This window comes from Odocoileus virginianus, chromosome X (assembly GCF_023699985.2).
Source record: "Odocoileus virginianus isolate 20LAN1187 ecotype Illinois chromosome X, Ovbor_1.2, whole genome shotgun sequence".
NCBI lineage: Eukaryota > Metazoa > Chordata > Mammalia > Artiodactyla > Cervidae > Odocoileus > Odocoileus virginianus.
In genome coordinates, this window is record NC_069708.1 from 11,062,043 (window position 1) to 11,084,147 (window position 22,105).

The window sequence follows — 22,105 nt, forward strand, 5'->3', positions numbered from 1 at the left end:
CCAGATACCATTAGATGAGCTCCACTGTAGCAGAAACTTTTGTAGAGAAGGAGGAAAACACAGAAATACCAGTATCTGGATTATTTCAAAATATTATATGAGTTATGACTTTTAAATGCTTTGCTTTTTCGATAGAACTGTGAGCTACAAACAAAAAAATTACAGAGCCTTTTGTTCCAAAGCAATTAAAATTGTGCAGTGTATTAATTATCTATGGGTGAGTCAGTCATTTTAGGGAAGCACCTTTACTGAGTCCTACACTAGCAGCACCTAGTTTCTGAGGTTGAGAAGTAGGCCCAAAGCAGCATCTTCCCAGATAAAAGGAGAAACTACAGGGCAGAAGAGCGAGCACTGCTGGCACTGTGGAGAAAGTAGGAAAGTTACTCCTGAAAACACCTCCTAGTGGCAGAAGCATTCTAAGAATTTACTCAGCCTGAATGGTACTGTCAGACTGAACACGGAGAATGTTTTAAAATAAGTTCCTTCTTAGGAGATTTTTCCTCTTGGTGTGAGCAGAGTTTAGAGCCTTCAAATCAATAGTTACAAAAAGACTCCAGCTTTCTGCCAAAGTATAATACTATGGTCTCACCTCTGAGAGCACTGACATATTTTGAGGCTCTAAATCTTTGGATCATTTACACTGATTTTAAATTGAACTAAAATATGAAAAAGGAGTTTACAACTTTATACATTGGCATATTAAACAAGAAATTACATTTTCTCACTTATTAATTCCTCTGTTTTAGTTAGATACATTCATTCTATATAGTATTTATTTTGTAATAAAATATACCCAGTTCCATTAAGTATATTAACAGAAATTTGATCCGTACCTGTTATCAAAGCTGTGTGATTTTCTCCACAGCAAACGTGACTTATTTTCTTATCCTTAACACTCTCAATCACTCTGGGTTCTGAAGTTTCAAAAACGAAAGTGCCAAGACCCAGTTGACCAAACTGTCCCAGCCCAAAGGTATACACAGCTTTCTCTGAAAGGGGAGAGGCAAATACAAGAAAAGGATTTCAGAGAGACAGATACTGTCATCATTATATCTGGGAAAATGGTGATATATCCTCTTCAATAAAGTATGTTAAGGGTCTCTCAAAGAAACACTCATGTAAGAATACCTAATACTTAACTGTACATTCGATAAAGGAAGAGAAAAATGACAAGGTACACAGTTGTAACAATTATGTCATGGGCCTAATTCCATCTCTTACATATAATGATAGAAGGAACTGCTAAATACACAAAAGTCAGTGAAACCAAAACAGTCCCTATAATTACCACTCAGTCAAAAAGCATCAATTGTCATTAAGCTAATTTCTTTCACTGACTTAAATAAACGAATAGTGTTTCCCACAGAAAAAGTCCTTACTTTTAACAGTAGTTTAATGGAATAACCTATTTCAGAAAACAATCTCAGAGGAAAATCTGCATGAGAATTAAAACTTACAGCAGATATGCTACATTTATTCACAGGTAAAGCTCATTTAGGGCTTCCCTGGTAGCTCAGCTGGTAAAGAATCCACCCACAGTGCAGGAGACCCCGGTTTGATTCCTGGGTCGGGAAGATCCCCTGGAAAAGGGAGAGGCTACCCACTCCAGTGATCTTGGGCTTCCCTGGTGGCCCAGATGGTAAAGCAGCCACCTGCAATGCAGGAGACCTGGGTTCGATCTCCGGGTTGGGAGGATCCCCTGGAGGAGGGCATGGTAACCCCCTCCAGTATTCTTGCCTGGAGAATCCCCATGGACAGAGGAGCCTGGTGGGGTCCATGGGGTTGCAAAGACAAGGACACAACTGAGCTACTAAGCAAAGCACAGCACAAAGCTCATTTATTAGGAAGTGCAATAATAATCAGATGAGGGGAAAAGCCTTTCCTCTGTATTATTTAAATTTTTTAAAAAATTTTATTGAAGTATAGTTGATTTACAATGTTGTGCTAATTACTGCTAGATAGCAGAGTGACTCAGTTATACATATATTCTTTTCATATTCTTTTCCACTATGGTTTATCATAGGATACTGAATATAAAATATGACCTTGCTGTTTATCCATCCTATGTGATATTAGTAGTTTTGAAGTGATTCCAAATAAACTCCAATAATTTAGTAAGTATTAGCTCATATAGTCTTGAGAAATGAAAAAGCCCAAGAACAGGATAAACAAGTGGTGATGGAGGTGTCCTTTTAGACACACAATGCTTCCAGGCCCCTGCCTCAGGAAGCACAGTGTTGACTGCATTGGTGTGCTTCTCCACAGTGCAACACATTGCTTCTCCTGCTGCAGTTACAGAAGTGAGAGCTTCAGATTCAGATAGAAGCCCAAACCTTCATTACTACTAGCTGTGGCAAGCAGACAAGCTACCTAAATTCCCTAATGCTATAAACTCTATCTAAAAGACCTGCTGCGAGGATTAAATGAGAAAACATACAGGAAGGTTTAAAAACACAATGGGACAGTCAGCAGTAAAAGAACAATTTTCTAAAAAGTAATTATCTAATCAACTCACCTTATTGGGACAACACAGGATACTGCTGAACACATAACTATTGTCATAGAGTTTTACATTTTTCTTTCTAATGTTTACTTCATGAATAAGACACAAAGATATTATTGCTTAAAGACAACACAGTGTCAAGGATATGAAGCCACACTGAGGCAATGGCAAACAGACCTTTATTTTAGTGTAAAAAACACTATTTCTAGTAAAACTAATAATCACATAGCGTATCTCCAATTCTGAATGTTCAGCTTAATAGGAGGATGTTGGGTAAGTGAAAAAAACTGTCTATCTTGAGCTGGCCAACAATTACTCCTAGTTTCTTGGGCTGTGAAATTAGGCTGTTCAGGCAGACTGAATCAAGTTACAAACGTTTTGTCCTTATTCTGTTCCCTTGTGTGCTTGAATGATTAGCAATGACAATAGTTTCTATTATTTTTAAATGACTGAAGACTCTTACCTAAGGACATTTTATACAAAAATCAATATAAATTTTAGTCATCCCACCTTTGTAACATTTTTAACAATGTAATTCAATGTTAATAAACAATACTGTCTTAGGAAAACAGATTTGATTAGTTGGCTTCAGATAAATATTACTCTAATTTCACAGAATACATTTCATTTCACAACTAGATACTTGTGTAGCCCTGTAGAGATCTTAAGTTTGTCTAAATATAATCTGGAGAAGTTAAGTTCTTATTTTCTTTGGGGGTCCAGACTTCATTGTGGACCCAATCTAATAACCAAGCCTTTCTTGTCTTCTGAAAACTGCTGTGGATGACATACAAAATGATATGGATCACTCGGTTTCACTTAGTCTGTCCCAGTTCCAACTTTCTCAACAGCAATCCATCGTTTCCCTGACTGTCGCTACAACCAGTAGCTATATTGTATAATCTATCGTAGTTATATAAAAATATCAAGTTTTAAATAAATTTATCAACAATGAACTAATTATCTTTAAAGTATTTTATTGACTTTAAGATCAATAAAGTCAGATCTAAATAGACTTTAAGATCACAATTACAGACACAAGAAAAAACAAAGCTGGGGAGGGCCTCCAGAGAATCATCTAATCTAAGCCATTCCCTTTAGTTAAGAGAACCATTTAGATCAGATGATTAGCTATTCTTGGCTTTATGATCTTGCAAAGTATCTGATAACTCTTAGGTATTTAACTTAGTACTTACTCAAACTGATGATCATACACTCTTTAGGTTCATTTCTTTATCAATCAGAATTAAATATTTAATATTTCTATCCATACTACTTCAGAACACAGGCTTCTCACCAGGACTGGCTCATAATACAGCCTTCAAAGGTCCATGAATAAATTTTAAAAAATAGGCAAAATAGTGAATCTTTCATACAGATAAATTTATACAATTTAAGGGGGTGTCTTTTACTATAAAATTAAGAGCTTTAAAATTTTTGTTTTGAAAATGACCCTTACTTTATGATTTAATGGTAAAAACAGATTGCATTTTTCTTGCAATGTTCATATTTAGCCAAATGCAAACTGGAAGTTGGCAATCTTCTGTAGGTCCTCATGTTTTCTTACAAAATAAAAAAACTTAAAATATAAAAACTTTAATGATCTGTGAGATTCGAAAGTCTCCAAAAATCTGGAGAAAACAATCAGTTTCTGGCAACATAGTTTTTAACTTCAAAACAAAGCTCACAGAAAGCTAAATGTCTATTATACTATAAGAAACTATCATACTTATGTGCATATATGTGCATTTAAAATTTTAAGTATAATTAAAAGATAATCTTGAAAATATTTTATAATATATGGTTTAATGACACATTATTATATAGTCAGCATTGCGTCCTTCAGAATAACCGTCAATCACCTAGGAAATTAATTCTTTCTATAATCTTGGTATAAACCAGAGAAAATACTTGATGCAAGAATAAATTGCATTTCTGCCTACAGAATAAATTTTCAGATAATTTATAAAGATTAAAGTTTAATTCCTAGAATAAATCTTTCAGAAATTATATAAAAATTCACTTTATCAGCAGAAGTTTAAAAAAAATCTTAAACTTCAGAATTATTTCCAAATTTAGAGTGGAGGACCTAGAAAAAAATATTTCTCACTTTGAAAATATTCCATCTGGAAATTGCAATTCTGGGAAACCATAACTTTATAAGCATGACCAGGGCTACAATAGGAAGTCAAGGAAAAGTGATGTGAGAGGAAAATCTAAAGATAATATACTGCTTAATCACCTTGCAACATTTAAACAATATCTAAGAATTGGATGTTATTTAAAAATTTGTCTAGAACACTTCTAGCTTTGGGTTACTGAAGATTAAGCGGTGACTTCAAAAACTGTTTCTTTTTACTAAAAAGTATCATAATTATTCACTACCTAACTGCATTATCTCTATACTACTCATTTAAAACAAATCTAATGCTGAACAAATCTGGGAGCATCAATGTAAGCATATTAATAGGTAGTATATTTTAATTATATTGACTAGCATCCTAAGAAGTCACATATCATACCAAAAACAAAATTCAGAAGCCAAAAGGGACATTATCATTAAGGTTCTAACTCTGTATTCTTATCTGTCATTTAAAATCTTATCCCCCTTTAATGAATTACTGTAACAGACATAAAAATCACAAAGAAATCACCAAGTTAGATATTGTGAATATCAAAGAGAAGAGTTACCAATGACAAGTAGAAAAGACTATTAACAAGGAGCTTCAAAATATACTTCAAAATTAAGTATTTCAGAAAAATTAAAGTCAATTTTAAATAAATATGGAATACATATACATGAGGAAAACAAAGTGTTCTTGAAAATAAGCTAAAAAAGTTATTTGCTTCCATTAAAGGTGTTAGGTCATGAAAATGTCAATTATGTAAGCAAAAACGATTCGACAAGATTCATTTTTTTTCTACTTAGCAATATCTTCCATAGGCCAGAAATGTTTACTAACTATAGGAACAAAAAGTAGAGATCTTAATGGAAAAAGATGCAAAGTCAACTTACATGAAGTATCTGAAACATACAAACTCACTGAGGCAGAGACTTGAATGGTGGTTGCCAGGGACTAGGGTGGTGGAGAGGGGAGCTGCTAATAAATGGATTTCAGCTATGCAAAGGTGAAAGTTCTACAGACCTGTCATACCAGATTGTGCCTATAGATAACATTACTGTATTATACACTTAAAATTCTGTTAAGATGGTGGATCAGATGTTAAGTGTTCTTACCACAATAAAAATAAGCGAATGTTAAAGAAGGTTTTCATTAGGTACCACAGAAAGCAGGGAACGGAGCTGCACCCATACCTGTAAGAACAACTGTGTGCCCTCCACCACAAGCAACTTGGATCACCTTCTCAGAAATTCCAGGCACCAGCTGGGGCACTTTGTGATTGACCAGGAGCTTTCTGGGAAGACCTAACTTCCCATTCTCTGGTTCTCCAAAGGTGTACAGTTCTCCCTCAGCTATTGAAGAAAAAAAAGAGGGATCGATGATGACAGAGACATGAACAAAATACTGGTCTTTTTGGAACATGTTCTTACGTTTGATAAAAAATTTAGAAAATATAAACTTAATAAATCTGACCTTTCTTGAGATACTTTTACCGAATAGTAAGGAATAAAGGTAGATTTTCCCTTCCTCTTGATTATTCTAATCCAAAATCTTCATGAAGAATTCATGACTATGACTACCAGTAACAACTAGAAAATTATTTTATCTATTTCACAGTACATAGACAAGATGATCTTACTTCTTCCACTTACTTTTAATAAAGAAAAATGTCTAGACATTAAACCCCCAAAAGGACATGGATTTTGTCTTGCTCACTATGATATTTGCATAACCTAGCAGTGTGTCTAGTCCATTAAATATAATACTTATTGCATAAATAATTGCTTTTCATGAAACTTTCTGTAGAAAACTCATTTATGTATGAAGCAATATGGTGAGTGAGCCTAAAGATGGCAGGTTTTACTCAGATGGCACTTTTTCCAGACAGACACTCCTACTAAGGAATTCATGTCATTTAATTGCTGCCTTGTCCATACCAATACTATTGATTTGCTTCTGTTATCACACTTAGCACACTATACTATGAGCTTCATGAAATCAGGAACTATTTTGTTCATTTCTATGAACTGAAGTGAGTCCTACAGAGCAGGAATTTAAAAACTGTGGTAAACACATAATCTAATCATAAGCTTCTACATCACTCATGCAGAAGAGGTAACACAGCACGTCTTATTGTATTACTCGCACGTCTCCAAGAGAACCACACCACGACTGACTGCTGGCTAACCCCTGGGAATGCGGCCCTTGGGAGTTTTAAGCTGGTGATAGGTGATTCTGTTACACACACCTGGAGAAATGAATTATGTCAGCTTAGCCAGAAGCTAAGAAAGGGTTGCTTTGCACAAACATCAACACTGATGATGTACACCTGGTTTCACTGTTGAAGGGCCTGACTTGCAGGTACTATGACGAGTTGCTAGCAGGATGTGCCTACATGACCAGCCACCCACAGAAAAGCCTCAGACCCTGAGAATAGAACAGGGCTTCCCTGGGCAGAGACATCACACACACATCCCTGTAGTTCAATGCCAAAGAGAAAACACATCTCGTGTGGCCCTGGAAGAGGAAGGACTGGGAAGTGCATATGGGACCTCTCTGAAGGATACATATCTCTCCTTTGTTGTAATAAATCTTAGCTATGAGTATAATGAGCTGTCGAAGACAGAGCCCTTCTAGCAAATCAGAACCTAGGGAAGTTGTGTGACATCTAACACACAAGGCAGGTGTCACATAAAACTTGGTCAAATACTGCAAACACAGCCAAACTCATTTTCTAGATTGATTTGCACAAAAGTGAAGTTTTCTGTACCACAATTTTTTCTGAAGTACTCAGCACGGAAGTGCTCAGTAAGTCAGCGTGCCTCCCCCTTTCCCCATGCTTCTTGCTTCTCATATGAAAGGAATTTCTAAGTCTAGACAAGTCTCTTTCTACTACTGTCTGTAAATTCCTGCTGCTCCCCACACCTTCAATGGATGAATTGCATGGTATGTGAACTATACATCGATATAGCTATTTCTTTTAAAGGCATAAAACAGAAAACAAAACAAAAAAGTTCAATGTAATGTCTATCAGTTAAAATGATTAACTGCACTTGTTTCTCTAATGGCTAAAGCAGTAGTAAATAAAAATTGATATTGGCAATTTTATTAAGGCCTAAATATAAGACAATGCTTTATTTGTTTTTTCATGTGTTTTTTTTTTCTATTTTTTGTTTCATAAACAAAGTGAGCACAGACTATACCAACCTCAGGAGCCCTAAAGTTGGAGATAAGTTGGTATGTGGTATTGGCCCAAGGAAAACAATTTATCATTCATTCACTTACCTCCTCGTTCAACAAGATTTATTGATTGTCAGTTTCTTCAAGACACAAACTGACACAGTAGTGAACAAAACTAGCCAAGTCAGAGTTTGCCTTTTCTTAGGGCAAACTACTACCAAGTCATTGGTAAACCTGGGGGGCACTAAGATGGGACAATAAGCATTTTCTAAACCTGAATCTGAGGTGCACAGAATAAGAAGTAAATGTATAACTATTTAAGTGACACCTATACTTAGAGTTGTAACTACTCTAAGTATAAATACTTAGAAAGATATCTAAGAGGGTCCATAAAACTGTTTTCCTAGGTGTTTTTATTGTTAGAAAAACCATCAATAGGATGGAAAACCAAGATCATATTTTTGCTGTTACTACTAGAGTAGATGGAGGCTGTAATAGAGTCTAGCATTTAAAATATTTTAAGGTAAAGAAGGTTGCCAATGAGGCCAGGAAAAGGAGAAATTGGGGATCCTGAGAAAAGAACCACTGAAGGAAAGCATATCCCATACTGAACTCTCCTCCTTTTCCATCAAATCTTCAACCCTATTCCTACAATGAAAATCTATGACTCATGTGCTGAAATGATAAAAGCAAATTATCAGGACAAGATCAGAATACGTCAAAGTATAGAACCAAGCAGATTCAGAGAAAAGAGGCTCATGGGTCTTGTTTTTAATGGCAAAGAAATTTGAGAACCAACATTTAGAAGGGTTTTTTATATATGAAATTTGTTTTCCTAATAGATCTAATTCATTAAAATCAGTTAACATGTCAGATAGTTTGAAATTATAAACACTCATTATTAAAATGAAGAAACACTGTGACCAGAACAGACCAAAATTATTTCATCAGGAGTACCATGATGATAGTTCTACAGAAATGTAGAATGTTATTTTATTATTAATTTAGTAATAACTTAGACATGGGAGATAACAAGAAATTCAACTGTTCTGTCTTACTTGTTACAAAAGCTGAATGGTAATATCCGCAAGAGATCCAGGAGATAGGTTTTCCAATGGTCACTTGATGTGGGACACATATATTCGTTACATTTTGTAAACCAATTTGCCCTTCGGAATTGTCACCCCACATGAAAAGCTCGCCATCCTCTATAGATAAAACATGAAGAGGAAAAAACATTTCAAGAGGTAGCAGGGATAGCAAGTTATTATATTCCCAACAGAACATTTATTTTTTAAATTAGAAAAATGATGTATCTTGAAAGACGAGTACTAAAAGATATTTATACCAGGGAACTACTTAATAGTACTATTTCTATTATGAAATGTTTCTATAATGATAAAGGATAGAGAATAATCTAAAGTATATCACTTTAGTCACACCCATATTTCTACCTCAATAGCAAAGACAGAATGTCCTTTCCTATAATATCCTTTCCTTATTCTAAAGTCTCTAAACAGAAGATGGTTCCCTCCTTTCAAGCAGTCTACCTGTAACTGAACTGAATGCCGGCATGAGTCACACTGCACATCTCCCAGACAAGTCCCAGGTCAGAAGGACTGGGACTACTTTGCTCTGAGAACACTGTGGGAATGATGCTTTAGAGGAAGAAAAAAATTATTTTTGCTAACTTTTTTTTTTTACAGTTGAAAATACATAATCTAACTTCAGAGACTAGGAGATACATTAGCATACCTAACATCTCAAAACCAGGCTAACTTCTGTGCTTTCTGATAAAGGTTGTGTTGTCAGGGGGAAAAAAAACTAAGAGAAATATTCTGGAAAATTGATCCAGACTTAATTACTTTTATCTTTTAATTAAAAGTTTTAAAATCTGAAGTGTTTCATGATAAAGTAAATAAAAGGAAATATGAAAATAAGAACCAAAAGGAGGAGGTCTAAACGCTAACTGTGTGGGTGAGAGAACTGAAAGGATGCAACTGCAGATCCGACTCTGGCTCTCCTGCCGGCCAGAGCGACAGCACACCTCACACACCTCTTTGGACTGGAACAGAGAAGTACACAGCAGCTTCTTCAGAGAGACATGTTAATCTCGGCTCCAAATTTTAAAGAAATTTCTCATATGGGCTTTTGATAGGCAGAGCAGAGCGATGCAATGACCATTACAAACTATATTTTAGTAACATATATCCTGCAGATTTCTGGGATATTTCTGACAGCAACTTCACTAAAGCTGAAGTATAACTTTCAGAACATGCAACGAAGGTACTATTTAAGAATATCTAAAGAAACAGATGGGTAGTACAGCTTAGAAGTTACTTAACAATTACATACAGTTACCTTCTGTATGTATGTAAGCATAAAGTTGTAATATTTGTCATGATTTTCAGTTCTATTTTAAATGTCTTCTGAAAACACATGGTCAATGAAAGAAAACAAAACAGGGCTGCTGTCTTCAGTTTACTGATTTTGTGTATCCTGGTCTGAAAAAAAGGGCTGTGTCCCAGTCTGAAATGGAAAAAGTCTTACCAGTCAGTGCAGCTGAAGTGTTAGACCCAGCAGACAGTTGTTTAATCTTATGCTGGGATGTAAAGAAACTAATTAGATGGAAGGCACTTCTTTCGTCAGTATCACCAAGTCCAAGCTGCCCTTCATTATTTCCTCCAGTGGCATACACTTTGCCTCCTCCTGCACATGGAAAACAAAACATCAGTATACCACAGTCGTCATCGACAGTCCAGTGTATACTAGATAGTCTATTACCAGTGAAGAAAGTTGAAAGCTGGCATTATCCTACAATTTGGTGAACAGCTTCCTTTTGGTGTCAAAAATACAGCAAAACAAGCAAGGCTCTACATTTCTGTGAGATTTTATAAATTATTCTAGGGTTTAAGTAGCAATCGAAATGCAGAACTATTAATTCAGAACAAAAAAGAGGAAAGTAATTTCCAAATTAGTTTATAATCCAAATCAAACCATTTTAAAAGAGATGTGGTTCATTAATTTTAACTTCTATACCCATTAAGGCTAAGATATAATAGGTAACAAATAAGTATTCAATAAAATGAGGCAAATACAAGAAGAATCTAATTAGAAATATGGAAACTCTATGCTGCATAATTATTTTAATTTTCTGCCTTCCTAAACAGGAGGGCAGTCCAGCACTGTGTCTAGGCAAGAGCACACAGAACCAGACTTTCTGGGTGCAAATGCTGGCTTGCCACTTATCAGCTGTGTAACTTTGGGCAAGCTATCCTTAATGTCTCAGTGTCTCATTTTCCTCATCTGTAAAATAAGATAATGATAGTGTCTACTTCACAGAGGTGTTATGAAGACTAAATGAATTAACATTTATGAAATTCTTAGAATAGAATTTGGGACACTATAAGCACTGCATAAATGCTAGTAATTTTCTTAATCACATAGTGGATCATTCCTAGATAATAAACACTGCCAGTAAGCTCTAAAGTAATGAAACGTAAAGATATACATATTAAAATGACTTGTATCTGTCATAAAAGCACATGGCAGTAAAGCCTCACTAAATTATAAGGGAAACTGAGGACAAAACCATTCTGTATCAGTAAAAATTTTAAATTAGATACTATTTTAAAAAGAAATGACACCTAATTCAGGAAACAAGACTAGCTTTCAAACAGAAGAGGTTCGAAGGCCACAGGAAATTGAACCACACAATTTAAAACATATGGAGCATATCAGAGTTGGTGGTATGCTGAAGCAGTTCAGAGAATGACACAAGGAAAAAGTTGAATAGTCACAAAAAGCTCTATGGAAGAAGGAAGACTTACACTGGATCTTAAAAGACAAAAATCTGAATAAGAGAAAGAGAAAAGACACTTTAGCAGAGGGAAAGTATTGAGTGAGGGCAGAGAGGTGAGGTGGGGGCTGAAGCAGTGAGAGCAGCCTGAAGACAGAAGCAGCTGTGTGTTCGTGATGGAGGTGGGAAAGACTGCTGGGTGGTCAAGGTCTGGATATTTAATTGCTCCAGCAGGATTTGTTGAAAGACTACCTTTCCTCACGGAATTGCCTTGGCACCTTTGTCAAATATTACTTGGGCATAAACATGTGGCTTTATATGCAGACTCTACTCCGTTAATCTTTGTCTATCTACTTACTAAGAGCACACTGTCTTGATCATTGTAGCTGTGTGTGTGTTAGTTAGTCACTCAGTCGTGTCTGACTCTCTGAGACCCCATGGACTATAGCCCATCAGGCTCCACTGTCCATGGAATTCTCCAGGCAAGAATACTGGAGTGGGCTGCCATGCCCTTCTCCAGGGGATCTTCCCAACCCAGGGACTGAACCCGGGTCTCCCACACTGCAGGCAGATTCCTTACCGTCTGAGCCATCAGGGAAGCCCCACTGTGGCTTTACAGTAGGTCTTAAAACCAGGTAGTCCTCCATTCTGATCTTTTCAAAACTGTTTTGGCTATTCGAGGTCCTTGGCTTTTCCATATAAACTTTAAAATAACCTTGTGAATTTCTACACACACATACACACACTTATACACACACACGGCCTGTTTGGATTTTGCTTGGAACCGTGCTAACTCACATCAAGAGCCTTTTAGGAAGGGCTTCCACTCACCCTCTGAAAAGAAGAAGGAAGAGCAAGATCAGGAGCACGCGGCCCCTGAAGGTGTGCACATAAGAGATGCTGTCCCTTGACATCATCCAAGAAAAGAAAGCTTTTTCTTCATCCACTTAACATTTATCTGCATATTTTCATAGGCAAACAAGTGTACTATCCATTTACATTTTTAAAAAATTCTAATCTTACTGTTACCAAGGTACCATTTCTATTAATTTTACAAAGTCACAAATGTTACTGGAGTGAGACCTCGGTCCTCAGACTGGACAGGAAGTCATACAGATTGAATTAAGTGAAGTGAAGTGAAAGTTGCTCAGCTGTGTCCAACTCTTTGTGACCCCATGGATTATACACTCCATGGAATTCTCCAGACCAGAATACTGGAGTGGGTAGCCCTTCCCTTCTCCAGGGGATCTTCCCAACCCAGGGATCGAACCCAGGTCTCCTGCATTGCAGGCAGATTCTTTACCAGCTGAGTCACCAGGGAAGCCCACAGATTGAATACTATACCTGTTAAAACCAGGGTGTGGTTCCTTCCGCAAGCAACAAATTTCACTTTTTCCGGTTTTAAAGCTAAAAATAGAAAAATATGACAAGTAAGGTATTTTATGATTATATGGAAATGATAAATAATCCAGGTCAAATGATGACCAAGTTGTAGAACAGATTTAAACCCAGGCCTGTCTGACTTCTAAGTTGATTTTCATAACTAACAAATCAAAAGTTTTTGGAGATAGTTGTGCATCATAATAACCAATGGTGTTCTGAAAAAAAAAATACAGATAGCTTAGCCTGACCCCTGGAGAATCTGAGTTAGTAGGTCTGAGGTAAGACCTAGGCATCTATATATTATTTAAAACTCCACAAGTAATTAGTATGTGCTGAGATCCACTGCATTGTTATGCTGCCTTTTCTCCAACCTGATCTATTCCCTAATCTGGCATTACCATCATCAAGTTTACTTTCTACCTCACACAACAAAACACTAAGTTCAACATTCATAGGCATTTGTTATTGTTGTTTAGTCATACAACTACGGTAAAGTTCTTCATTCATTCATTTACATATCAAAAACATTTACAGAACATCTCTTAAGTGCTCAGCACAGGGGCTGCAAATATCACTAAGACAGAGTCCCTGGCTCAAAGATCTCAGAGTCTAGACAATCTTATTAGCTTGTCTATTAGAAATATTGGACTTCCCTAGTGGCTCAGATGGTAAAAAAAAATCTGCCTGCAATGCAGGAGACCCAGGTTCAATCCCTGGCCGGGAAGATCCCCTGGAGAAGGAAATGGCAACTCACTCCAGTAATCTTGCCTGGAGAATGCCATGGACAGAAGGGCCTGGTGGGCTACAGCCCATGGGGTCTCAAAGAGTCGGACACAACTGAGCAACTAACACATTCACTTTCATTAGATTTTGAACAGTAAGCATAGTGGGCACTGTAAATAAACCCAAGGGTTTAGTAGCCTGTGCTCAATAAATACTTTTTGACTTAGTGGAATACTTTAAAAGTTCCACAACAATATCTACAAATAGCATGTGTGAGTATGTGTGTGTTCATCACCCAGTCGTGTCCGACTCTTTGCAACCCACAGAACCCGCCAGGCTCTTCTGTCCATGGAATTCTCCAGGCAGGAATACTGGAATGGGTTGCCATTCCCTTCTCCAGGGGATCTTCCTGACCCAGGGATTGAACCTGGGTCTCCTGAATTACAGGAAGATTCTTTACTGTCTAAGCTACCACGGAAGCATGGATATGATAAATTACACTGAAATTCTGAGCTCAAATAAAAAATCTGGCTACAAAGATAAAGAATCCTGCTCCTGTCAAGGAGTGTCTATCACCATTCAAGTATAGCTGACGTTCATGGGTTAAACCAGACAGAAGCTTTTGCACGTAATGGCAAGAAAGCTTTGTAAAGGTATTATATTTTCTGGGACAATCCTAATTTGAAACATTTTGTCCTGTTGTTCTTGTAAGAACACTAGTACTAATCAACTCCTAAGTCTGATGTTTTCTTCAGCACATCTGCTAACTACATACAGCAGGGTAAAGTGTGTTTTATAAAAACCTGCAACTACATAGGACCATGATGTTCACAACTCTTAACAAGTGACACAGAGCTCAAAATCCTATCATATTGTTTGTTCTCTGTATATACAATAAGAGTAATATTTAAGTAGGTTTACAAAACAGGCAAAAAAAAAAAAAAAACGATGTTCAAGTGCACAGTACTAAAGAATCATTATTTCCTTTGTGGTCTCTGGGTTTAAAATCAATCCAATTTTTAAATCCTAACATATAAAAGTAGTTCTGAATATCACATGAAAAATAAAGTTAAATGCCAACAATATTCAAGTAAATCTCAGTGAACAAAGAACTAAAGGCTTTATTGTTTATACTAAAGAATTACACAATCAATAGAAAAGTACTTTTAAAGTGATAAAGAAGACAAGACCCCAAACCTTTGACACATGTTGGCTTCTTAACAGTTGCTTTTGATCCTAATCCTAACTGTCCCCAGTTGTTACTGCCAAACATGAAAAGCTTATTATTTCCTGGTGGGAAAGAAACAGAAATAATAAACTGAAGCATTTTCAACATAATGTGAGATGAAGTCATTAGAAAACAAAAAAGCTGTACTTAAACAATGTTATCGGTTTTACAGGTTACCTTGCCCATCTACCTATAGCTATATTCTGTTAGTTGTGAAGTTTCTAAGATTATACAGTAACAGTTTTTTGATGTGGTGAATATATTCAAATAGATTTATTCTAAGAAAGCAATATGCAAAGAAAATCACATGTCAGTATACTAAGGGAACTTAAAAGTCTTCCCTGATAAATCAATTTGTCAAGAATTCTCTGGCAAAGTAAAAAAACAAAAAACAAAAATTCACTTTCTATATATCTTCAACATGTTTCAAACAACATATCTACAATACTTAGGATTCTCTAAGTATTACTATCTTCATTTAAGATTTTAACACTAACCTGTAATAACAGCACTATGTTCATCTCCACATGAAAGAGATATAGGTATATCATTTTTAAACCAAAATTTGCTGGGAATATTTTCAGCAAATCTGGTTTTTCCAAATGTAAACACAGCACCCGAATCTGCAAGTAAATTAGACAAATATATGAGAGTTTTGATTTCACAAGTTTATGTTGCCCATTAACTAAAATACTTTTCCAGTACTTTATCTGCTCCACACGGCCTACACCCTCCTTCTTCCAACTTAACTCAGTTTTACTCCCCAGACTTCATTCTAGTTTCATTTATAAGATCTCATAAATCAAGTAAATATTATCTGTTTACTGGTGTAAAGTAAGACATATACTGTCACAATGACTAAGTCCTGCTGCCACAAGGTGGACCATCTACTCCTTGGAAATAAGCTGATACCCTCAATCCCCCACTCACACTGGTGAACGTCGCATAGTCTAGCCTCTGACTGAAGGCTTTTCTCCACACACAGAAATAGGACAGCATTGAGTTTCATCAGTAACATTGTGAGGATGCAGGATGTTGAGATCTGGACATTCTTAAATGAAGTCATTAAATACTACCTGATAAGAGGAGTATTCACAAACTGGTTTACTCCAGTACTATTTTGGAGAGAGACCAAAAACTTCTATGAGATCCCAAAGGTATTAATATCTAAACACACACACACACACACACACACACACACACACACGAGACCAGATTCAGCTTTTGAGGAAACCTCAAGGAGGATGACAACACACAAACTAAACAGGTATCAAAAAGAAAGACATAACGAACTTAAGTATTAATAATAAATACTAATGCTCAAGAGACTTGCCACTGTGGAAAATCCTTTTGAGAACAACTGTGAGGTGTGCGAGTTCAAACCAATAATGATTTAGGAGGCCAGGTTCTAAGAACAGGCTCTGACTTTTTAATAAAAGGAATAATTACAACTGTTTTGTCCTGCTCTGGCTCCCCAAGAAGGCTTCCCCCGCTTACCCTCCCCCCAAGCCAGGGGGCCAGTGGCTCTGTGCTGGCCTGGTGGCATCTTCTGTCAATTGATACTGCCATTTTGTTTAGTTTCTTGTATGTCTCACTACCTTGTGAACTCGAGGCAGGAACTGAATCACGTTTGAACCCAAGAGCCTGGCAGAAACGCAACGATTCTGCTCTAGTGTTTTTTTTTCAAACTGTTGCTCGTGACCCATACAAGTGAAAGTCGATCAGTGGTGTCCGTTTGCCGACCCTATGCACTATACAGTCCATGGAATTCTCCAAGCCAGAACACTGGAGTGGGTAGCCTTTCCCTTCTCCAGGGGATCTTCCCAACCCAAGAATTGAACCCAGGTCTCCTGCATTGGGGGTGGATTCTTTACCAGCTGAGCCACAAGGGAGGCCCAAGAATACTAGAGTGGGGAGCCGAGCCTTTCGCCAGATCTTCCTGACCCAGGAATCGAACTGCAGTCTCCTAAATTGCGGGCAGATTCTTTACCAACCGAGTCATAAGGAGTGGGTCAGCAAATCAACTTAGTGGGTCATAATGACCATTTTTAAAAAGTAAAGTTGCTTCCATGTCCTGGCTATGATAAACAGTGCTGCAATGAACATTGGGGTGCACGTGTCTCTTTCAGATCTGGTTTCCTCAGTGTGTATGCCCAGAAGTGGGATTGCTGGGTCATATGGCAGTTCTATTTCCAGTTTTTTAAGAAATCTCCACACTGTTTTCCATAGCAGCTATACTAGTTTGCATTCCCACCAACAGTGTAAGAGGGTTCCCTTTTCTCCACACCCTCTCCAGCATTTATTGCTTGTAGACTTTTGGATAGCAGCCATCCTGACTGCAGTGTAATGGTACCTCATTGTGGTTTTGATTTGCATTTCTCTGATAATGAGTGATGTTGAGCATCTTTTCATGTGTTAGCCATCTGTATGCCTTCTTTGGAGAAATGTCTCTTTAGTTCTTTGGCCCATTTTTTGATTGCGTCATTTATTTTTCTGGAGTTGAGCTGGAGGAGTTGCTTGTATATTTTTGAGATTAATCCTTTGTCTGTTGCTTCGTTTGCTATTATTTTCTCCCAATCTGAGGGCTGTCTTTTCACCTTACTTATAGTTTCCTTTGTTGTGCAAAAGCTTTTAAGTTTCATTAGGTCCCATTTGTTTATTTTTGCTTTTGTTTCTAATATTCTGGGATGTGGGTCATAGAGGATCCTGCTGTGATTTATGTTGGAGAGTGTTTTGCCTATGTTCTCCTCTAGGAGTTTTGTAGTTTCTGGTCTTACACTTAGATCTTTAATCCATTTTGAGTTTATTTTTGTGTATGGTGTTAGAAAGTGTTCTAGTTTCATTCTTCTACAAGTGGTTGACCAGTTTTCCCAGCACCACTTGTTAAAGAGGTTGTCTTTTTTCCATTGTATATCCTTGCCTCTGTTTATCATAGCCAGGACATGGAAGCAACCTAGATGCCCATCAGCAGACGAATGGATGAGAAAGCTGTGGTACATATACACCATGGAATATTACTCAGCCATTAAAAAGAATTCATTTGAATCAGTTCTAATGAGATGGATGAAACTGGAGCACATTATATAGAGTGAGGTAAGCCAGAAAGATAAAGACCATTACAGTATACTAACACATATATATGGAATTTAGAAAGATGGCAATGATAACCCTATATGCAAAACAGAAAAAGAGACACAGATGTACAGAACAGACTTTTGGATTCTGTGGGAGAAGGCGAGGGTGGGATGTTTCAAGAGAACAGCATCGAAACATGTATATTATCTAGGGTGAAACAGATCACCAGCCCAGGTGGGATGCATGAGACAAGTGCTCGGACCTGGTGCACTGGGAAGACCCAGAGGAATCGGGTGGAGAGGGAGGTGGGAGGGGGGATCGGGATGGAGAATACATGTATATCCATGGCTGATTCATGTCAATGTATGACAAAAACCACTACAATATTGTAATTAGCCTCCAACTAATAAAAAATAAAAAAAAATAATAAATGAAGTTGTCATGAAAAAAAAAAATAAAAAGTAAAGTATTACAGGAAAGATCTGAGCACATCCCAAGTGGCTGAAATAAGTATTCCTTTATGAAACGTCTATTTCTGTTACACAGAATGTACGTGGTACTCGGTCACAACGCCAAAGGTTATTCCTGGAGCTCAGGGGTAAAGTCTCCTAAAAACCACTCGCTAATGGCTCCCTCCTTTCTCCAACTTGTTTCCCCATCCTTTTACCGCACGTCCCCCGGTTAGCCAGTCTTTACTGCGTTCAATACACAACCGGGTTCTGAGAACCTCAAAGGAAGTACTTTGGGAAGATCATAGGGAGGTGAAAACTGCCCCTGCCTTCGAGAAACTATCTAAAACTTATTTTAAGAATTAGAAGAAGAAAGACCGGCACCCCCTTCCCCCGTAGTCTCCCTCCTCTCCCTCCTTTCTTTCCCCTCTCAGTCAACCGCAGGGGCGCGGCCAGACTCCGACCGTAGTCGGGTGGCCGCGACCCAGGCCTGTCCCCCAACGGGGCCGGCCCAGAGGCGGGGCCTGGCCGTCCGCCCGCCCGCTGACCCTCCCTCCCGGCCCGCCGCCACCGCCGCGGGCGCCACTCACCGGGCACCATCTCATTGGGTTCCCCCATGGTAATGGCGCTATGGAAAGCCTGCTCCTCGGCCAGAAAGTCGGCGGGGTCGACTCGGCTGGGCCTAAGGCAGTGCCTCAGCTTCGAAGCGGGCGCTGGGAGCCCCTTGGGCCCCCAGAGCGACACTCCGCGCATCCGCGACGCCAGTGTTCCCGGAAGTCAACAAACGGCCGCTAGGGGCAACGGGGGCGGAGCGTTATGGCGCGAGGCAGCGTGGGCGCTGGGGGGAGGGGAGTGGAGGGCGGGCAGCCAGCGCGGCGCAGGCGCAGACGCAGCGGACGGTTACGGTAGAGGCCGCGCGCCCTCTAGTGGCCGGAGCGGAGGTGTGGTCGCGCCGCTCGGTAATCCCGGCCCGCGTCTGGATAGTGACCAGCGTCACAAATGTCACACCCCGTCTCAAGCTACGTGACACAGGCAAATGTCAACACACAGCTGTGTTAACACTAGTACCTGTGACCATGTATAACTAAATGTGATAGGCGCAGTGCCCAACATCCTAAATCATATTGTATCCCCATCATCTAACCCCAAACTTGGTATATACTAGATGCTCATTAAATACGTATTAGATGAATGAGTCCTACTACAGCCCTGCAAGTTGGTTAATGTCACCCGTTTAGAGATGTGAGGATTATACGGTGGGAGAACTCGGGTCCAGTTTACCTAGTCCTGCTGGTAAACTGAACACCTCCTCCACCACCACCACCACCCCCCCCCCCCACACACACAGAAGGCTGAGGTTTCCTGAAATCTACAACTGACTTGAACTTGCACAAAAAGATTCACCCACACTAGAACACACACAGTTCTAGTATTAGCCAGATATGTTAACATTTTTCTCCAGTTTCTCCTGTGAAGGAGAAATGTTGCCAGTCGTATTAACAAACGAAGGATGGCCATCAAGCCAGCAGGCGCTTACCAGAGCCCCAGTGGTGAGCCCTGAGGGAATTTAGGATGGAGACAAAGGACCTACCCAGAGCTAAGGGGGGGGGGGGGCGGGGGGGGCCCCCCACCCCCACTGCAGCCACCCACAAAGGTGCACCCTGAGGGGCCTCAGCATGGGGAAGAACAGGATATTGGCCCTAGAGAGCTAAGGTGCATATCAAAGGAATGATTTCCCTGAGCACAGACTCATGCATCGCCCCAAACACAGAAGAGAGCTAAATTCGTAAACTTGGGTTTCTGAGATTGGCTCTAGTGGTAAAGAATCCACCTGCCAATGTGCAGGTTCGATCCCTGGGTTGGGAAGATCCCCTGGAGGAGGAAATGGCAACCTGCTCCAGCATTCTTGCCTGGAGAATCCCATGAACAGAGGAGCCTGGTGTGTTACAGTCCATGGAGCTGCAGAGAATCAGACATGACTGAGGGATTAAACACACACACATTAATTTGAGCTATCTAACACTAAACTTTTGACTATCTGGTTTTTGTTATAAAACTCCTATATAATCCTGGCTCTTCCCTTACCTCTTTGGAACAGTCCCTTAGAGCTGAAAGGCTGTCTTCTGGGCTTAAGTCCTCAGGTTTGTCCACCAAATAAAGCCTAATTCTCAACTTTTAGGCATGAGTTCTAAAATCAGACAAAGTTGGATTCAAGGATCCTGGACTTCCTGTGTATACTAGAATGAGTATTGACTTTCTCAGGGAGTTTGCATGAGTTTTCTAGAGTTTGTAGATTAGGAGGGGAGATTAAACTATCCAATATACAAATAATTGTTTACTTACAAAGCAAAGTGGGGGTTACTAAGAAAGTGTTTAAACTAGGAGCACTGATCTGGAGTAAGAGGTTAAGAAAAACTTAACTGGGTGAAACAGATCACCAGCCCAGGTTGGATGCATGGACAAGTGCTCAGGGCTGGTGCACTGGGAAGACCCAGAGGGATGGGATGGGGAGGGAGGTGGGAGGGGGGATCAGGATGGGGAACACATGTAAATCCATGGCTGATTCATGTCAATGTATGGCAAAAGCCACTACAATATTGTGAAGTAATTAGCCTCCAACTAATAAAAAAAATGAAAAAAGAAAAACTTAACTGAAGAAAGGACATTGAATCTAAGAACTGAGGAAGGAGAAGCTGGGAGAGTGAGAGAGCTGGGGAGCAAAGAGTAAATCAGCTACCGAGATGTGTAAGGAGCTTGGCTTTTTCCAGGAGCTCAAAGAGGTAAAACTGGCCCATGGCAAAGTGGCAGGATCTTGGGCCTGTTGCAAACCTGAGATTTTATCCTGAGGACGATGGGAAGCCACTGAGAGTTTGTAAAATGTGAATTGATGGAATCCATTATATATATTCCTGCTATCACCCTACATGGATGCTTTGTAGAAAATAATTTGGAGCAGGGAGGAAAATTTGGACCTATTGCAGAAATTTAGATAATCGTCATGCAGCCTTAAAATTGGCACCTGAGAGGAGCAGACAGGTTCAAAAATATTTTAAGAAGGAGAATCAACAGGAAATGGTGTCTGACTATTGACTCTCAGGCAGGCAAGGGGCTCTTATAGCAACAGCAAAAGAAGGGCCCAAAATTATTTTGGAAAGGATTCAATATTCTGTTTTAAAAGCATCAGAATAGTCCCTGTGGAAAAATAAAAATGTAAAAGACTTACTTTAGTTATGATATGCTTTAGTTTGTTTTTTCATTTCAAAATAGAGTTAAGCACATTTTTGTGCTGAACCCTCCCCAAAGGATTGATGCAACACTCTTCCCAAGTTCCAACATAAGCAAATAGGCGGAGGATGGCGCCATTTACTGAGATGGGGAACTCAGAGGATGGAGCAAGAGGGGTTGAAGTTAAGTAAGCAGAGGGTTTTCCCAGGTGGCTCAGCGGTAAAGAATCCACCTTCCAATGCAGGAGACATGGTTCGATCCCTGGGTCAGGAAGATCCCTTGGAGGAGGAAATGGGAACTCACTCCCAGTATTGTCGCGTGAGAAATCACATGGACAGAGAAGCCTGGCAGGTTACAATCCATGGGGCCACAAAAGAGTCGGACACAACTGAGGGATTGACGGTCCAGCCTTGCCCA

At 39.0% G+C, this 22,105-nt stretch overlaps 1 protein-coding gene across 4 annotated transcripts in view; it reads right to left on the bottom strand.

Annotated features, from left to right (window-relative positions):
• The window catches only part of RPGR (retinitis pigmentosa GTPase regulator), a 78,056-nt gene extending 58,796 nt beyond the window's left edge, over positions 1–19,260 (bottom strand). For 2 of the 4 annotated variants that reach the window (XM_070461920.1, XM_020913677.2), the window contains exons 1-8: positions 19,054–19,255; positions 15,437–15,562; positions 14,909–15,001; positions 12,950–13,012; positions 10,357–10,515; positions 8,865–9,014; positions 5,820–5,978; positions 834–989 (exon numbers count right to left, since the gene is read on the bottom strand). In XM_070461920.1, coding sequence (XP_070318021.1) covers positions 834–989; positions 5,820–5,978; positions 8,865–9,014; positions 10,357–10,515; positions 12,950–13,012; positions 14,909–15,001; positions 15,437–15,562; positions 19,054–19,216 — 1,069 coding nt within the window. In that variant the 5' untranslated portion in view covers positions 19,217–19,255. Of the gene's footprint in view, positions 1–833; positions 990–5,819; positions 5,979–8,864; positions 9,015–10,356; positions 10,516–12,949; positions 13,013–14,908; positions 15,002–15,436; positions 15,563–19,053 lie in introns of all 4 variants that reach the window. The other 2 variants (XM_020913678.2, XM_020913676.2) reach the window with 2 other exon arrangements.
• Between the last annotated feature and the right edge of the window lie 2,845 nt (positions 19,261–22,105).